Source organism: Camelina sativa, chromosome 9 (genome assembly GCF_030686135.1).
Source record: "Camelina sativa cultivar CO46 ecotype springtype chromosome 9, ASM3068613v1".
In the NCBI taxonomy this organism is placed as follows: domain Eukaryota; kingdom Viridiplantae; phylum Streptophyta; class Magnoliopsida; order Brassicales; family Brassicaceae; genus Camelina; species Camelina sativa.
Window position 1 is genome coordinate 42106516 of NC_141888.1, and position 15487 is coordinate 42122002.

General features: G+C 35.4%; 3 protein-coding genes across 4 annotated transcripts; 1 reads left to right on the forward strand and 2 right to left on the reverse strand.

Moving 5' to 3' along the window:
* Positions 1-164: 164 nt before the first annotated feature.
* On the forward strand, positions 165-3472 carry LOC104714568 (O-fucosyltransferase 15). Of its 2 annotated transcripts, none has more exons than XM_087466963.1 (10): positions 165-799; positions 1165-1257; positions 1360-1459; positions 1558-1619; positions 1696-1793; positions 1891-2011; positions 2093-2236; positions 2321-2658; positions 2739-2979; positions 3061-3472. In XM_087466963.1, exons 7-10 carry the CDS (start codon positions 2102-2104, stop codon positions 3367-3369), a joined length of 1023 nt encoding a protein of 340 aa, XP_087323089.1. In that variant the 5' UTR covers positions 165-799; positions 1165-1257; positions 1360-1459; positions 1558-1619; positions 1696-1793; positions 1891-2011; positions 2093-2101; the 3' UTR covers positions 3370-3472. The 2 variants fall into 2 exon arrangements, with proteins under 2 accessions (XP_087323089.1, XP_010430282.1); XM_010431980.2 differs by having other exon boundaries at positions 167-799; positions 1696-1784.
* Positions 3473-6594: 3122 nt separating this feature from the next.
* On the reverse strand, positions 6595-11398 carry LOC104714569 (subtilisin-like protease SBT2.4). The gene is made up of 10 exons (XM_010431981.3): positions 11121-11398; positions 10894-11038; positions 10019-10431; positions 9764-9859; positions 9028-9097; positions 8652-8934; positions 8054-8397; positions 7566-7833; positions 7211-7483; positions 6595-7095 (listed from the first exon to the last, which is right to left on the reverse strand). The coding sequence occupies exons 1-10, from the start codon at positions 11336-11338 to the stop codon at positions 6692-6694; spliced, it is 2514 nt and encodes an 837-aa protein (XP_010430283.2). The 5' UTR covers positions 11339-11398; the 3' UTR covers positions 6595-6691.
* Positions 11399-11728: 330 nt separating this feature from the next.
* On the reverse strand, positions 11729-15041 carry LOC104714571 (disease resistance protein RML1B). The gene is given in 4 exon segments (XM_010431982.3): positions 11729-13036; positions 13158-13392; positions 13394-14197; positions 14452-15041. Coding segments are annotated over 4 exon segments (2727 nt in total). The 5' UTR covers positions 14928-15041; the 3' UTR covers positions 11729-11824.
* Between the last annotated feature and the right edge of the window lie 446 nt (positions 15042-15487).

Consider the following 15487-nt stretch of genomic DNA (forward strand, 5'->3'; position numbering starts at 1 on the left):
TTGTAACTATTTTTGTTTTTGACAGCTGATTACTTCCTTGTTTAAGTTAAACTTATTCACAAGTTACAGTAAACAACACTAGTCTGGTAATCAAATTTATTATGTAAAAAGGTAAAAGATTAAAAAACTAATTAAAAAAGGACAAGTGACCTTAAACTAATACCAGCGTCAATCTCAAGGATTAAAAAACAAAACTAATTTTTCAGACAAAGAGAAAAAAAAAAACATAAACACTCTTCTCTCTTTCTTCACTCAAGCTTCGTTAAACTCAACAAATCATTCTCTCACAAGAGGAGAAGAGAGAGAGAGACTGAGCTCTGTATTAGTTATGGCTACGGAGAGACCTGACGAAGAGAAACCAGAGACTCGAGTCCAAGATCTGATCCATGGAAGTGGAGGAGGAGCTTCTCCGGTTCAATCACCGACACGTCTCGGTCCAACCCGGTTCTCTGAAGTAGCTGGAGACCAGATTCGTGATACCGGGTCGAATTTTATTGGGTCGATTTTGTCTTGGATCAACGGAGATCCAAACCGGAGTTTGAAAAATCCGGTTAAGAGAGCAAAGCGGAAACGAATCAGAACGGCCAAAACCGCCGCGTGTGTGATCGGGCTTGTGGCTTTCTTCATTTTTGTTAATTGGTTCATGCTCTCTCAGCTCCATGAAGGTCGAGCTTGGCTTCGAAGAGGGTTCTCCAAAAAACCGAATCTTAACCTGAAACCGAACCGGAAACTAATTCCGGATACGAACCCGAACCCGAGTGTGAAACGGGCGTCCGTTAAAGTGTCGGCGTCTGTACAGGTAGGTAAATTAGTTTTTAAAACAATGTGATTGGTTAAATTTATTTTGAACTTTTAACTTTTTAACTGTCTGTTTCTTGTCAAATCCATTTCAGTTTCCCAAGTACAGTAAAAAGGGACTTTAACTTTAACCAAACGGTTACAAACCATTTGTTAGGGAAAAGAGAATTATAATTTGACTGAGATTGCTAGATGAATGGTAATGCAACTTAAATTTTTGTTAGGAAACTAAATTAGAATTATTACATGTTTATGATTTTGTTAGAATGAAATTATTGAGGTAAATGGTACGTTATGTAATGTTTTTATATTGCATGATTTTTGCATTTTGGGTTTTGATGTGGTGTGACTTGTATGATTTGGTAGCATGGAGAGAAGAAAAAGATGGGGAAACCAAAGAAGAAATATAATGGAACCTATGGTAGATTGTTGGCTTATGCTGCTCATGCGTTAGCTGAGGTATACTTATTATCATTGATTTGATTTATTTTGATTTCCTTCTGATTACGACATTCCGAATTTTAAACCAAGAATTCGCCTGCAACATTGTTTTTGTTATAGGGGCAAAACAAGATTGAGCCAAAAGAGCTGTGGCGAGAACCAAAGGACCAAGCTTTGGCATGGAAGCCTTGTGCTGATCAACGTTCTTGGAAGCCTAGCGGTCTCTTACTTTTTTACTCCCCGTGAGTTTACTTCTCGTGCTGATTTGGTGTTTATAAATTTTCCTGATTTTGGTGTTTTTTTATGTGTGGAGTTTAGAGGGGAAAAATGGATATATAATGGTAACTGCAAATGGTGGGATCAACCAACAAAGAGTTGCTGTAAGTTTTGATTGCGTTACGTATTACTTTGTCCCACTCTTTATATTGACTTAACGTTGGACATTATTAAAACCAGGTTTGTAACATTGTTGTTGTTGCTCGGATGCTAAATGCGACACTCGTTGTTCCCAAATTCATGTTCAGTGATGTCTGGACCGATGCAAGGTAACTATTGTAAGGTTCCTCTGTTCTCTATCTCCTTCTCTTATTATTGATCCTTTTTTTTACGTCGAACGTCACATTTTGACGTTCTTGATTTGGTTTATTATAGTCAGTTTGGAGATATCTATCAGGTGGAACATTTTATCAAGTACCTCTCTCCTGATATCCGAATTGTAAAGAAACTACCAAAAGAGCTTCAGTCTCTAGACCTTGAGGCCATTGGCAGCCTCGTGAGTTCCTTTATACCTCTTTAAATTTCTAAAACTCTTTCATCTTTTACATTTTTACTTATGTACTTCTTTTATTTTAAGGTTACGGATATGGATGTCGTGAAAGAAGCCAAGCCCGGGTTTTATATGAAACACATTCTCCCTCTTCTAATCAAGAACAGAGTTGTTCATTTCTTCGGATTCGGAAACCGTTTGGCCTTTGATCCAATACCGTTTCAGTTACAGGTAAAAGACTTTTCTTTTAGCATTGTTGATAACTTCATATCGATATGTGACTCGTAATGATCCAACTTTGTTTTTGGGGAGTAGAGGCTGCGGTGTAGATGTAACTTTCATGCGTTAAACTTCGTTCCAAAGATACAAGAAACGGCTGCGATTCTCGTTAGGAGACTACGAGACAGCGGATCACACCTCGCACCAGTTGATCCATATCTCGTCGGTCCAAAATTTGCGTCCTTCATATTGGACAAGAAGGCTGGTCCTCTTCATAAGGCTTCTAAGTATCTAGCACTCCATCTAAGATTTGAGATCGATATGGTGGCTCATTCTCTCTGTTACTTCGGAGGAGGTGATGCTGAGAAGATGGAACTTGATGCTTACAGAGAAAAGCATTTCCCAACACTAGCAAATCTAACAAAGACTAAAACGTTTGTTCCTTTCCTCTCTTCGCATTAACAAATCGGTTTTGGTTTCACAGTGAATGCTCAGTTGTTTTCTCATTTTGTAGAATGCCATCTCCGGAAGATCTGAGAACGGAAGGGCTTTGTCCGTTATCACCTGAAGAAGCTGTGCTTATGCTTGCGGGTCTCGGTTTCAATAGGAAGACCCGTGTTTTTGTGGCTGGTGCTAATATATACGGAGGGAATAAACGGTTAGCTGCTTTAACGAGTCTCTACCCGAATCTTGTCACCAAAGAGAATGTACTCTCTGAAACTGAGCTACAACCTTTCAAAAATTTCTCATCTCAGGTAGAAATGAAACTAACTATTTTTAGGTTTATCGGTTAACTGAGCAGCGAGATTAATAGTGTTTTTGTTTCGGTTGTGTAGCTAGCGGTTCTTGATTTTATTGCATGTGCTGCATCGGACGCATTTGCGATGACGGATTCAGGGAGTCAGTTGTCGTCTCTTGTATCGGGTTACAGGATATATTACGGAGCAGGGAAAATGCCGACGATCAGACCGAACAAACGGAGGTTTTCAGACATATTGTTGAAGAACAATACTATAGAGTGGAAAGTGTTCGAGCAGAGAGTGAGAAAAAACGTTAGGCAGACCAAACATGTATTGGTTAGACCGACGGGACGCAGCGTTTACCGTTACCCTAGATGTAAAGAATGTATGTGTAATGAAGATTGATTCTTTGTTTTAACATTTTGGTTCTCTGAAACAGTTAAAACCGTGTCATATTTTGTAGCGGCTACACATTCTAGTGGTTATATTATTGTTACATGTTACTACAGTTGGGTTTAAAAGCAAATCGTAATCGCACCTTTGAGTCTTGTAAAATATTAAAACCTTCAAGCTTCTTCGATTTCGGTCACTGAGCTAAACCAAAAAATAAAAATAAATAAATAAATAACCGGCTTCCGATTGAACACCTAAACCAGCTGAGCTGGTCCAGCTCCAATCTCCTTGGTTATTTAACTCGGTGTAGTTAACTAGTTATCATTTGATGAGCGACTTATCATTTGAATATTACTATTTATAATTTACAAAAAGAAGTAGTTGATGAAATCTCAAGATATTTTGAAAGAACCGAAGCCATAATTATATGTTATTCACGATTTTTTTTTTTAAATGAGTGTATACCAACTAAGTCAAAAAAAATTATGATATTTTGATATTTTTACGAAATAGTTCATTGTGAATATACCAACTTAGCCATAAAAATTATGAATATACCAACTTAGTCAAAATCAAGATATTTTGATATTTTCAACTGTGGATGAGATGATTAGATGTTCGACTTTTAAAAGTGTGTATTTTCTAGTTTACAAGAGAATCAACCTAATAGTTTGTGCATAATATAACCAAAATAGTCTACATCATCACAAACAGCTCGCAAGGCACAATGCACAATGAACTATTTCGTAGTCAAAATTCTAGATAGTTTATCGATAAAATATTTTTTAAAAAAACATTTAAGAGAATCAGTTTGAAAATATTATGGAAGGTTCAGCGTTAGCAGCCTTAGCAGCATCCCTTTTTCTAAAATCAGCATGTCTAGTTTTCTTATTAATGCTGTTAAGTAGAAGGTTTAAAACGGAGACATATCTACAAACAACATATATATATATATATGTATTTTTTTTTTTATCTATATGGTTTATCCATATGCAGTAATGAAAATATATTTATTTTCGTGTAATTAAACACATCATCCAAATGAACTAGTTGATTGTATTTGTAGAACTCATTTTAAAAAATTAACGAGTAAAATAGAAATAAGGTTAAATAGTAATTGTTAAATGATTTATTGATTAAAAAATCACTAAACACTAATTAAGAATTCGCAGAGGATTTGGCATAAACTAGACATCCAAAAAAATAAAAGCTGGCATAAAGTGAATTAAACTCTTGAATAACGAGAGACGGCACAAGCAAACATCATCGTTTGATATAAAACAAGATATTTAAATATAGTTATTTTCACTTTTAGCAAATATACTTTCATTATGACTTTGATTGTTTGGTAGTTCGATTCTCATTTTCCGCAGTTACTTGCAAATCATGATGATATAGATAAAATGTGTAGATATTAAATGAATATTTTGAAAATTTTTTCGATAAAAAATATATATTAACATTTTTGAAATACATTTTACATTATATTCTTTAACTTATATTTATTTACAAAGTTAATCCCTACAAAATTGCAAAAAAAAATAATAACTAAAATATGAAAATTTAAAATTGAGTAATCAATTAATATGTCTATAAAATCTTTACACCAATTTGATTCCTAAAGTATCTCTTCTAAATTTATTTCTATTTGTTGACAAAAAAAAAAAAAAATTATTTCTATTTTTCTAAATCAATTTTTGTTTATACTTATACAATCTTTACATTTAACATCATATTCCTAAATTGATATCTTGAATCGAGTATTATCCTTATAATATCTCCACTTCTTCCTAAATTGATATTTTGAATCGAGTATTATCCTTATAATATCTCCACTTCTGTTATCAACTAAAATCTTACAATCATTGATTATAAATAGTTTAAAATACTATATAATATGGTTATATGGCGGGATGAATTATAAGACTTGACGAATTTGAACTAACATTAGTATAAATTTAAAATATTAATAATTTGATGTTAAAATATGGGTTAAATCATAATTTAACTATTTGGTCAACAATAGAAATATTAGAATATTAGACATATCAAATCAAGATAATTTAACTAAATTCGGTAAAACAATTAAATCGTTAGCAAAATTGTGTCTTAATAATTCAAATACTACTTAATCGTTAGAATTATTATGTATGTTATTATTTATACTAATAATGAATAATTCAAATACTAATTAACTTTTTTTTTGAACAACATACTACTTAACTAAATATACAATAAAATAGTAGTTAAAATTATATTATATAAAAATATTTATTCGTGGAATACCGCAGGTTAAAATCTAGTATATATTATAATAAGTATAATATATATTCATCTTGTGCAATGCAATGTACTATACAACAAATTATACCAAAATTGAGAATTTGACAATAATAGTATGTACTATATACAACAAAGAATATCCTATAAAAATTTCAAATTTGACAATACATACAAATTTAATGTTTCTTATAATTTAAGAACCATAACTTTATAAAATTGTGAGTCCCAGCTATAATTCTATATCTACATTAGATGAATCATGTAACCATATTATTTTGATATAAAACTATAGCTAGAAGATTAGGTGGATAACTACCATTCTACTGAGCAACTAATGAATTAGAGACTGGTTTACACTTCAAAGACTTGTGGGTAACAATGATTCTAAATCTTGATGTTATATATGAACTAAAGTACGCCAAACATATATTGCATTAACAAAGCACAAAATGCCTCAGCCTCCTCCTCATCGTCCTCGTCCCCCTCCTCCTCCTTTCCAGGACCCACCGCCACTAAGACCACCGTTTCCTGAGCCGCACCCTCCTCCTCCACCACCTCCTCCTGGACCTCACCCACAACCTCCACCTCCTGGTGCTACCTGGTTTCCAAGACCCTTTGGGCACCAACCTCCTAGACCACCATACTAGTCTTCATGACAGTTTCGTCTACGTAAGTATATAATTTTAATTATATGTGATCGAAACATCTTAAAACTTTAAAGATTTCATATGTGTAATATTAGTGTGACCCTTTCCTTTCATTTGTAATAAGGGTCACATGTGTGAATATAATGTGACCTTTTCATGTGTAATTAAGCTTAGCTCATATAGTCATATGTGTATTTGTAGTGTGACCATTTCATATGTGTAATTAGATTGTATCTCAACCATCACACGGTTGTAGCTTGTAACGAAGTATGCTTGCGTTTTATTTATTTATGTATTCTAATGCAAATCTAAGAATAGAACTAGTTTATTGTTTACCCTTTATATGCGGTTAAATCAGTGAGCCGTTGAACGAATAAACAAGAAAACGAGAAAATTATATGTTTTCAAATTGTCTTAACTGACAACGGTATCCTAATAATATGGTTTAAACTTCCGGTAAGGACAACTTCACCAAATGTAAATTGGTTCAAGACTTGTGTGACATTGAACTCGATGTCCAGACCTTGAATTCTCTGTGGTGGTACGGTAAACCAAGATGGGATTAACCGTACAGCTGTACCATTGGGAGGTAAAATCGAACCAAGATATGTCTCAGTCTTGTTTGAGACGTTTTGGAAACTTCTTTTCACCACAAGAGACTCTATAAGTGCAGATATAGTTACTGATGGATGGTTAAGGTTCGCCGGGTGGCTAAGCGGGGTGGTGCACCATACTCCGGTTGCGGCTCTAATAGTGACCGGGTTAATGTTTGGCAATGAGCACAAGAAACTTATGTAGTCTTCAAAACCTGGTCCAATACCCAAAACAGGGATAATTAATATACTTAAAAAATTAAAATACTCTAATTGTTTTGTTTTATTTACGTTAAAATCACCAATTCAAGTTAAAAGTTAAAAATTTACCTGCGGGCAAAACCAGTCCAGGATCTATGGCTCTAGCAGGATTAACATGGCCCGCGCCATGATCGAAATGATTAGATGGAAACAATCCACTTATTTCATAAGACTCAGCCGATATAACTTCACCGGAACTGTCATATTCCGTGGCCGTGGTGGAGATGGCCGATGCAATCATGGCCGGGGTCCAAGAAGGATTAAGTTGCTTTATCATAGCTCCAATCCCCGCTATATGAGGAGCTGCCATGCTCGTTCCCGACAATATTGCAAAGCTTCGTCCTACATACAAATGATAAATTTTAAACTCAAGGGAGTAAATTATATTTGATACAAAATATTACGGACGTATCGACGTGAAAACCTGTGAGAATAGGATCAAAGGCACTAGGGAGGCTCCAAGCACCCCAAATTTGGTGACCAGGTGCTAGAATATCTGGCTTTAGCACATCTAAAAGATTTCGATTTGCATCGATAAAAGCTGGTCCTCTCGAAGAGAATCGGCTCACGGCTGGTGCTTTCCCGGCGAATACCGAGTTTCGGCCGTCGCCAATTCTGGCACGTGCCCCAAATTGCGTCACGATTCCTCTCTTGTCTCTGAATGTCTTCTCTTCGTAGTACCTCAAAATAATCTAAAATAAAAAGTTTCAATATATGTTGATAAGTGATAACATTTCTTTGAAATAATGGTCATGAGTTCGTATATGATTATTATGTAAAGTTCATCCCACATGCAAATTATATAGATTAATAGTTAGTTTCTTAAGATATGGCTTTTATCTAAATACATTATATAAATATACATCATCATTTTTTTTTTGTAATTTATGATGGATTTATTGACGAAATTACCTGAGCATCTGATACTTTAGGGATTAGAATACCGGGAACCGAAAATATAACTGGTTCTGCAACATAATCCCCGTATCTAGGATGTGCAATGAGTATAAAACCCATGAAACCAAGAGTCCTGGCGGTTTGGGTGATGGCTCGAACAGTCGACATCTGATTGTAGAAACCATCAGAAAATGTACATATCACAATACTTCCAAGAACCACGGCTGGGTCAAAATTATCCGGCCGTTGGCATTCTTCAATGTCTCTGGTTAGGGTTTGTAGAACCGAGCCGTTTGTTCTAACAGCGTCTCTGGCTAAGACTAGCTTATGTTGAAGAAATGGAGCTCCGAGGGTTGGACCTTTTTATTCAACATGAAAGAAAAATTTCTTATGAATATGAACGTTTACGTGCTAAATTATTTATAATTAGCTACTGCCTACTGTCATGTTACAGTTAGGTACGTATAAAATAATAATAACCAAATAAAGCATTTATAAAAAAAAACATTTTATAAAAAATTTACACCAAAACTTGCAATTTTTGTAATTATAAGATAAAAGATCATAATTAAAACTACATATTGTTAGAATAATTCTAGTTTTACGGTTTTACCTGAAAGACCAACGCCCTGAACGGTTTGGCCACCGTCGAGGATGAGGGACGCAGGATAAGACCGGTCAGTATTTCCAGCAGCGACGCCAACGACCCAAGGACTATAAGACAACACAGAAGATGGCGACGGTCCATGATTCCCTGCGGCTTGCACCACAAATACGCCGGCTTTTCTAGCCAATAGCATTGCTAGGTCGAATATCCCGAGTACCGTCGGCTTATCTACCGGCGGTTGGTCTGGTCCAATCGACAGCGTCAACACATCTACGCCATCCATTATTGCCTGTGACAAAATTAAAATATGAGAATAAATGAATAAAATTGGTTAGAGATTCACACTAGGAGAAAACACAGTCTTGTTTAGAGCATTGGTTACTTGGTCGATAGCTGCAACTACGTCAACAAGAGCTCCGATTGATGGATAAATCGCCTTGTAAACGGCTATGCTGCCACATTAACCAATAAAATAACTCGTAATTTTTTTTTCCCAAAACTTACCACTAGGGATGTCAATTGGGCTGTCGATGTCCAAATGGGCATGACCAATTGGACACATACATTTTATGGTCATGTATGGTCAAGACCCAAATAGACCTATGTCCAAATATGTCCAAACCAAATAAGACCATGACCAATTGGTCTGTCCATTATGTGCAGATTGAACCAAAATTTACTAAAGGTTCATCATAAACTCATAAATTCAACACATATCAATCCATTGACATAAGTTCATCTAACTATTAAGTTCATACAAAATTCATAAATTCATCATAAAACTCATAATTGAAGCAAAATTTATTAAAAGTTAATCATAAAAATCATAATTGAAGAAAATTTTTTTTCCCCAAATTTAGAATCCCTAATATTTAAGTTTTATTGGACAACCCATGTCCAGATTAGTTTGGACCATTTATTAATGGGGTAAATTGGTTTTGGATCCATTTGACCGCTTCAAATTTGGTCATGACCATAGCCGGTCCAATTTAATTTGGACATGGGTAGCCCATGGTCTGTAAGACCAATTGACATCCCTACTTACCACTGGATGATCATCGTTAGTCTTAAAACTTCTAATTATAAATGAGCAAATTAATATGAATGATGTGACGAACCGTGCACGTGGGGCCATACCGCTGGCACGGCCATAGAAGAATCCGTCGACGATCACCGGAACTCCAGCGTTCCCGGCTGCGATGGATGCCACGTGGCTGGACCAAACCGACCAAATAGTGAACACGTACATTTAACAAATTAATAAATTAAATTTATTATGGTACGTTAGTGATATAGTCTACTTTGATGCATTGTGTGTTTGGAAAGTGAATCATCAAATTTAGAAATGGTATATCAGAAAATGACAGTTGTACCTTCCGTGGCCGGATGCATCGAATGGAGAGAGTATATCTAAGGAGGAGTTGAGAGCGCCTGAAGCTCGAGCTCCGGCGGAAAAGAACCTTGCAGAGATGATTTTTCCGTTACAAGATCCGACAGGGAATAGAGGACCGGTCTCACAGTCACCGGAGAAGTTCAAACGTGAGAGGTTCGATGAGTAAGGGTTTGTGAGATCGAGTCCGGCAAAGCTCGGATGAGTAGGGTTAATTCCGGTATCTACGAAACCGATCACGATGTCTTCTCCAGCACGTCTGTCGCCGTCGTTTGAGATCTTCGGCCAGACTTGTTGAGGAAGTTCCAAGAAATCGGGAGTGTATGTTGTCATTATTTTCACTCCTTTGTCTTCTTCAACTACCTTCACTCCTTTGGCTTTAGTGAGTTTCTTGGCCTGCAAGTATCAAAATGAGAATTGTTTCCGGTTTACCAAACCAAAATTTGAGCAAAGATCGAACCAAACCTAGTTGAAATGGGAAAATTATTCATTATCGTTCGTTCGGTTTGGTTTGATTTCACTAAATCAATTTTTGGTTTAATATTCGTTTTGGCGTTCTTTTGGTTTTAAAATAACAAAATAATCGGTTAATATGCAAATTACCGAACCCAAATAAAAACCAGAATAAATTCGGTTTGGTAAATCCTAAACTCAACTAAATCCTAAACCGAACTTAATCATCTTTGGTTCTTAATTTGGCATTTACAACCTCTAAACCGAGTAAATCAAAATCAAACCAAGGGTTTCTGACCTTTTTAAAAGTCCACCTAGTCCAACTACATAATTCAATTTGAATCTCCGGAAGTAATAAAGAGGTCATTCAATTTCATAAATGTTGACTAATGAAATTATCTTAACCTGATAAGGAGTGGTGCTGACTGCGAAAGCATTAATGACATGTTTGAAGCTATAAAGCTTCGTATAACTTCCATTTTCGAGTGTCCTTCCAAGTATCTCTTCGTGAATCGCTTCCATCTTCTTTGCTTCATATGCCATGGCTTTGCTAAATTTCCAACATAAAAAAATTTATATCCGATCCTCAGGATAACAATGACATACATAATGAAAAATGTAATGATGTGAACCTGTTGATGTTGGTAGAAGCACGAAAGGCCAATGGTTCCCCTTCAACCAAAACGGAGTAAATCCTTTGCATAGAATCATCGCTCTCGTCTTTTTCTTCTGCTTTGGATAATATTGCACAAACAACTAATACAAATATACATATAATTAGCCATATGAAACAACAGGCTCTTAGTTTTCTTGGATTGGTTTCCATTAAATCTTTCTTAGGATTCTCCATTTGTTACATTAAGATATTTATATATCGTCTAGGGTAATGAGAATCATGTTCTTGGACAACAATGCACATTACCATCGTGACCTATTTATATGCGTTACAATTTGTCTCATGATTAGTTTCCTATTTGTGTTAAGGTGTGATTCTTGCTTATATGGAAGCTTCTTTTTCTAGTTTTGACCAAGGCAAAGGAATATTTTGTTTTTAGATATTAATAAATTCTTCATATACTAAAAGAAGAACATTGGTGCTGACGTGTCAAACTTAACTTTATCTTGGTTTTATTTGTTTAATTAAATTATTTTTTTTACCATAGTTTTAAATTGTCAAATACTCAAATTTAAATTAGTTTATTTACTCGGTTAGTATTATTCGAGATGTCAAACACGAAAATAAATTACATCGATTATTATTAATTCCAAAAAAAACCAAATGTATACAATTAGTTTATGTTACAAGCCTTCATCATCATCATCATCATCATCATCATCATCTTGGTTTTGGTCTCCAAACATCACCTAATGCTGCCCTTATTGCTCGAGAGAACCCGTTTTCGACGACGTTGCTATTGCTATCATCATCGTCTTTTGAAGCATCACTAGAAGTTACAGATTCAGATTCATCGTCGTCTGACGCTTCACCGCAAGATTCCCCACTGGTTTCCTCCGTTAAGATCTGGACGCCACATTCCATAACGTCGAAGTTTTGCAGTTTGCTGGTGAATTCGTACACTATCTCTCTGTCCATTTCAAAATCATCTCTGTGAAGCGAGTCAGAGTGAAATACAAATAGATGTGTCTTTTTGCACTTGGAGATATCATAAAACTTGACTTCCCGAACACGGAACAAGTAGTCGTTGCTAATCCGACGACAGTTCACCTGGGGATCAAAAGTTTTTTCGGATATCTTAGGGGAAATAAGGAGGCAAACCTTATAACTGGAGAAAGCGGAAACGTAAAAGCTCAATGTATTTCCAGTGGCTCGGTGTTTGAACTCGTTAGGTATTTTTCTCCCGGGTAAGAACGATGACCCATATCGAATAATACGTTGTTGGATGATTGATCTTCGCGCTTGTCGGTCCAAGTTGAAGCAGTTGGCGAAGTTGAGGCGCGCATCTGGAATATCAAAAGGGCTAAATACGGTCTCAAGTGACTCACAGTCGGTAGCATCAAGGAACTCAAGAGAAGGAGGGAGTTCTGGTAGTGATGTGAGTTCTCTGCAGCCACAAAGCTTAAGTGTTTGTAACCGATGAAGACTTACGATGCAACAATCTGACATACTTTCAATACTAGCATAGCTTAGGTCTAGAAATAATATATTTTTGGGGAGTTGCGTTAGTGTCTTGAGCTTTGCATTGTTGCATAAACTGAGACTAAAGAGGCTATCAAGATAAAACTGAGGGGTGGTTGATGATGCCACATTTGTAACTGATATACCGAATGTTGTGATATTTGTATCTGATATGCTCAAACGTGGAAGAGATGCTAAGTTCCAGTTAGTTGAAATGAGCTCAAGCTTTGTGCAGGACTTCATCCCTAATTTCGTTAGTTTATGAAGATTTGAAACTGAGGATGGAAGCTCTACCAAATCCTCACAATAATCCAGTTCCAAAGTCTCGAGGTTTGTAGCCTTTGAAAGATCCGGGAGTTCCTTCAAATAATAAGAACCTCTCAAATCAACCCTCTTGAGGTTTGGGAGTGGCTGAAAGTAAAAACCATAAAAAAAAAAAAAAGAGAAGAACATCATTACATTGATGAAGAGAAACTATATAATTAATTAATATTTATATATATCATAGAAGTAAACTAATATTTAAACCAACCTGGATCTCTTCTCATAGCTTCTCGAGCTTACTGTCCTTCATATCAATTTTGACAAGATATTTAGGATGAAATTCATGAGGAAGACTCTTGCTTGGATATTCCTCCCAATGTAATAACCTTAAACAACGCGAAAACTCCATCTTATCTGGTATAAAGATTATCTTCTTCTCATTATATCTACTTTGGTAAACTCGGAGGAAACGAAGTTGTGACATTATTTTGAAAGCTCTCTCATTTATAACTGACTCTTAGCACTTCTTCAATATCTCGATCAAGAATAGTTTCTAGCCTGCACATTACATCTTTCCATTCGTCGTCCTCCTTCCTACATAAAGATGAACCCACCACACGTAGAGCCAACGGAAGATTGCCACACAACTTTGTTATCTTTTTAGCAAACACTTTAACACCATCACGTGGATAGCTTTGTCTAAAAGCATATCTATATAAGATTTCAACAGCATCTTCATCAGATGGAAAAACTACAAGGTATGGTTCATGGATACCATGTTGTTGTAAAAGCTCTCGATTTTCTGTGGTCACTAAAATCCTACTCCTAGGACCAAACCAATCAATATTTCCAGCCAAAGCCTCTAATTGCTTTAAATTGTTCACATCATCTAGAATGATAAGCACTCTCTGATCACTTAACATATTCTTAATCGAACATAAATTAGAAACTTGTATATCATCTAGGTTCAAAATATTTGAAAGAAATTGTTTTTGTAAACGTAACTTTAAACCGTACTCATCAAGACCAATGGGGTAGCTTTCCCTAAGGTTGTCCACAAAACAAGTAAGCTGAAACCTATTAGAGAGTCGACTATGTAAAACTCTTGCAATGGTACTCTTACCAATGCCCGCAGGACCAAAGATTCCAACTATTTTAACTCTATCACTATCTAAATCTAGCAAATACTCTATTTCTCTCAAGTGAGTTTCAAGTCCCACCATGCCATCAAGATCTTTAGATGGTGTAGCATTTACTTTATCTAAAACATCTTTGACAATCTTCTCGATCATTTTTGATTCATTATTCCTAGAAAAAAAGAGAGAGAAAAGAAAATCATTGTTTCTAGAAAATATAGTCAACACCAATAACATTCCTCTGAAATTCTATATCATATATATTTCCAATTTTCATTGAACATAAACGTTCTCTTAATAATTTTAAATTTCAATCACCAATAATCCTCCTTCGCAATTATTAACTATAAAAATATATTTTTTTCCTAGTGACTACACTAAATAAGCAAATAAATACAAACTCAGAGTAATTAGTTGAACACAAACCAATTTTTGAAGTTTTCTCCAGCAATGTTTCCCACATAATTCAAAGCTTCGCTCCATTTTTTCTTTTCCTTGCAATTCATCTTAAGTGCACAAGTTTTATTGAAAGCATTCCCAAAATCGCCTTTTTGATTACGTACATCAGACGGCTCAACTTGGTAGAAGATGGTCATCACCATCTGTCCCCCAGCTTTTTGGCATTCTAGTATCTCCACCAACTCATCCAAACACCATCTTGACGAAGCATATTTCTTGGAGAGAATCACAATCGAGATCCTCGATTCTTTTATAGCTTTTTTGAGTGCAGGGGAGATCATTGCGCTTCTCTTAATATCTTCATCGTTGAACATAGTGATCCCTTTGCGTTTAAACTGTTCACGCAGGTGACTGAGAAATGTTTTACGGACATCAGGCCCGTGGAAGCTCGAGAAGACTTTGAATTTGTAGTTGCGAGACGTGAAGCAAGATGGAGACGCCATATATGAGAAGCGAACTGAGAGAGAATATAAATGTTTGATGAGGAGTTGAAACGACTAAAAGCTGATATTTCCAAGTTAATGTGTCTTTTGAAAGCTATAATAAGAAGCAAAATAAAAATAGAAGAAATATCTTTCCTGTAGGCGTGTTATTACTTACGATGACAGACGAAACTTCGGAAAAAAAAAAAACTTCAAATTAAATGAGAAAAAAACAAAAATTCAAGACTTTTTGGTTTCAGTAAATAACAAAAGTCTACAACCCATATGTATGGTTCTTATAAGAGGTGGTCCTTATAAGTTTGAAAAAAAAAAAATTATTTAGAAAGATTATTGCATGCAAGACAAAATATGGTATTGCTTTCTTTTAAAGATATTCACTTTACTCTATTTTTTTTTTTTCATAAATCATTGCAAATTTTTTTTTGGGACAGATCATTGCAAATTTTCTATATGAAGGAAAATAGTGAAAGTAACGTAAACTATTATTTGACAGGAAAAAGAGAAACTTCATATGAAATGAGATTGAAGGTTCCTTTGTTCTTAGCCTCAAGACTTTAAGC

Bases quoted from the DNA above. Each gene is read 5' to 3' on its own strand.
- LOC104714568 (XM_010431980.2), top strand. From the start codon at position 329: ATGGCTACGGAGAGACCTGACGAAGAGAAACCAGAGACTCGAGTCCAA. The intron at 1,460-1,557 runs GTCTCTTACTTT...TGTGGAGTTTAG, and splicing joins ACGTTCTTGGAAGCCTAGCG to AGGGGAAAAATGGATATATA. The intron at 1,620-1,695 runs GTAAGTTTTGAT...TATTAAAACCAG, and splicing joins TCAACCAACAAAGAGTTGCT to GTTTGTAACATTGTTGTTGT.
- LOC104714569 (XM_010431981.3), bottom strand. From the start codon at position 11,338: ATGGAGAATCCTAAGAAAGATTTAATGGAAACCAATCCAAGAAAACTA. The intron at 10,432-10,893 runs GTTAAGATAATT...TGATACTTGCAG, and splicing joins TCAGCACCACTCCTTATCAG to GCCAAGAAACTCACTAAAGC. The intron at 9,860-10,018 runs GTACAACTGTCA...GGTTTGGTCCAG, and splicing joins GATGCATCCGGCCACGGAAG to CCACGTGGCATCCATCGCAG.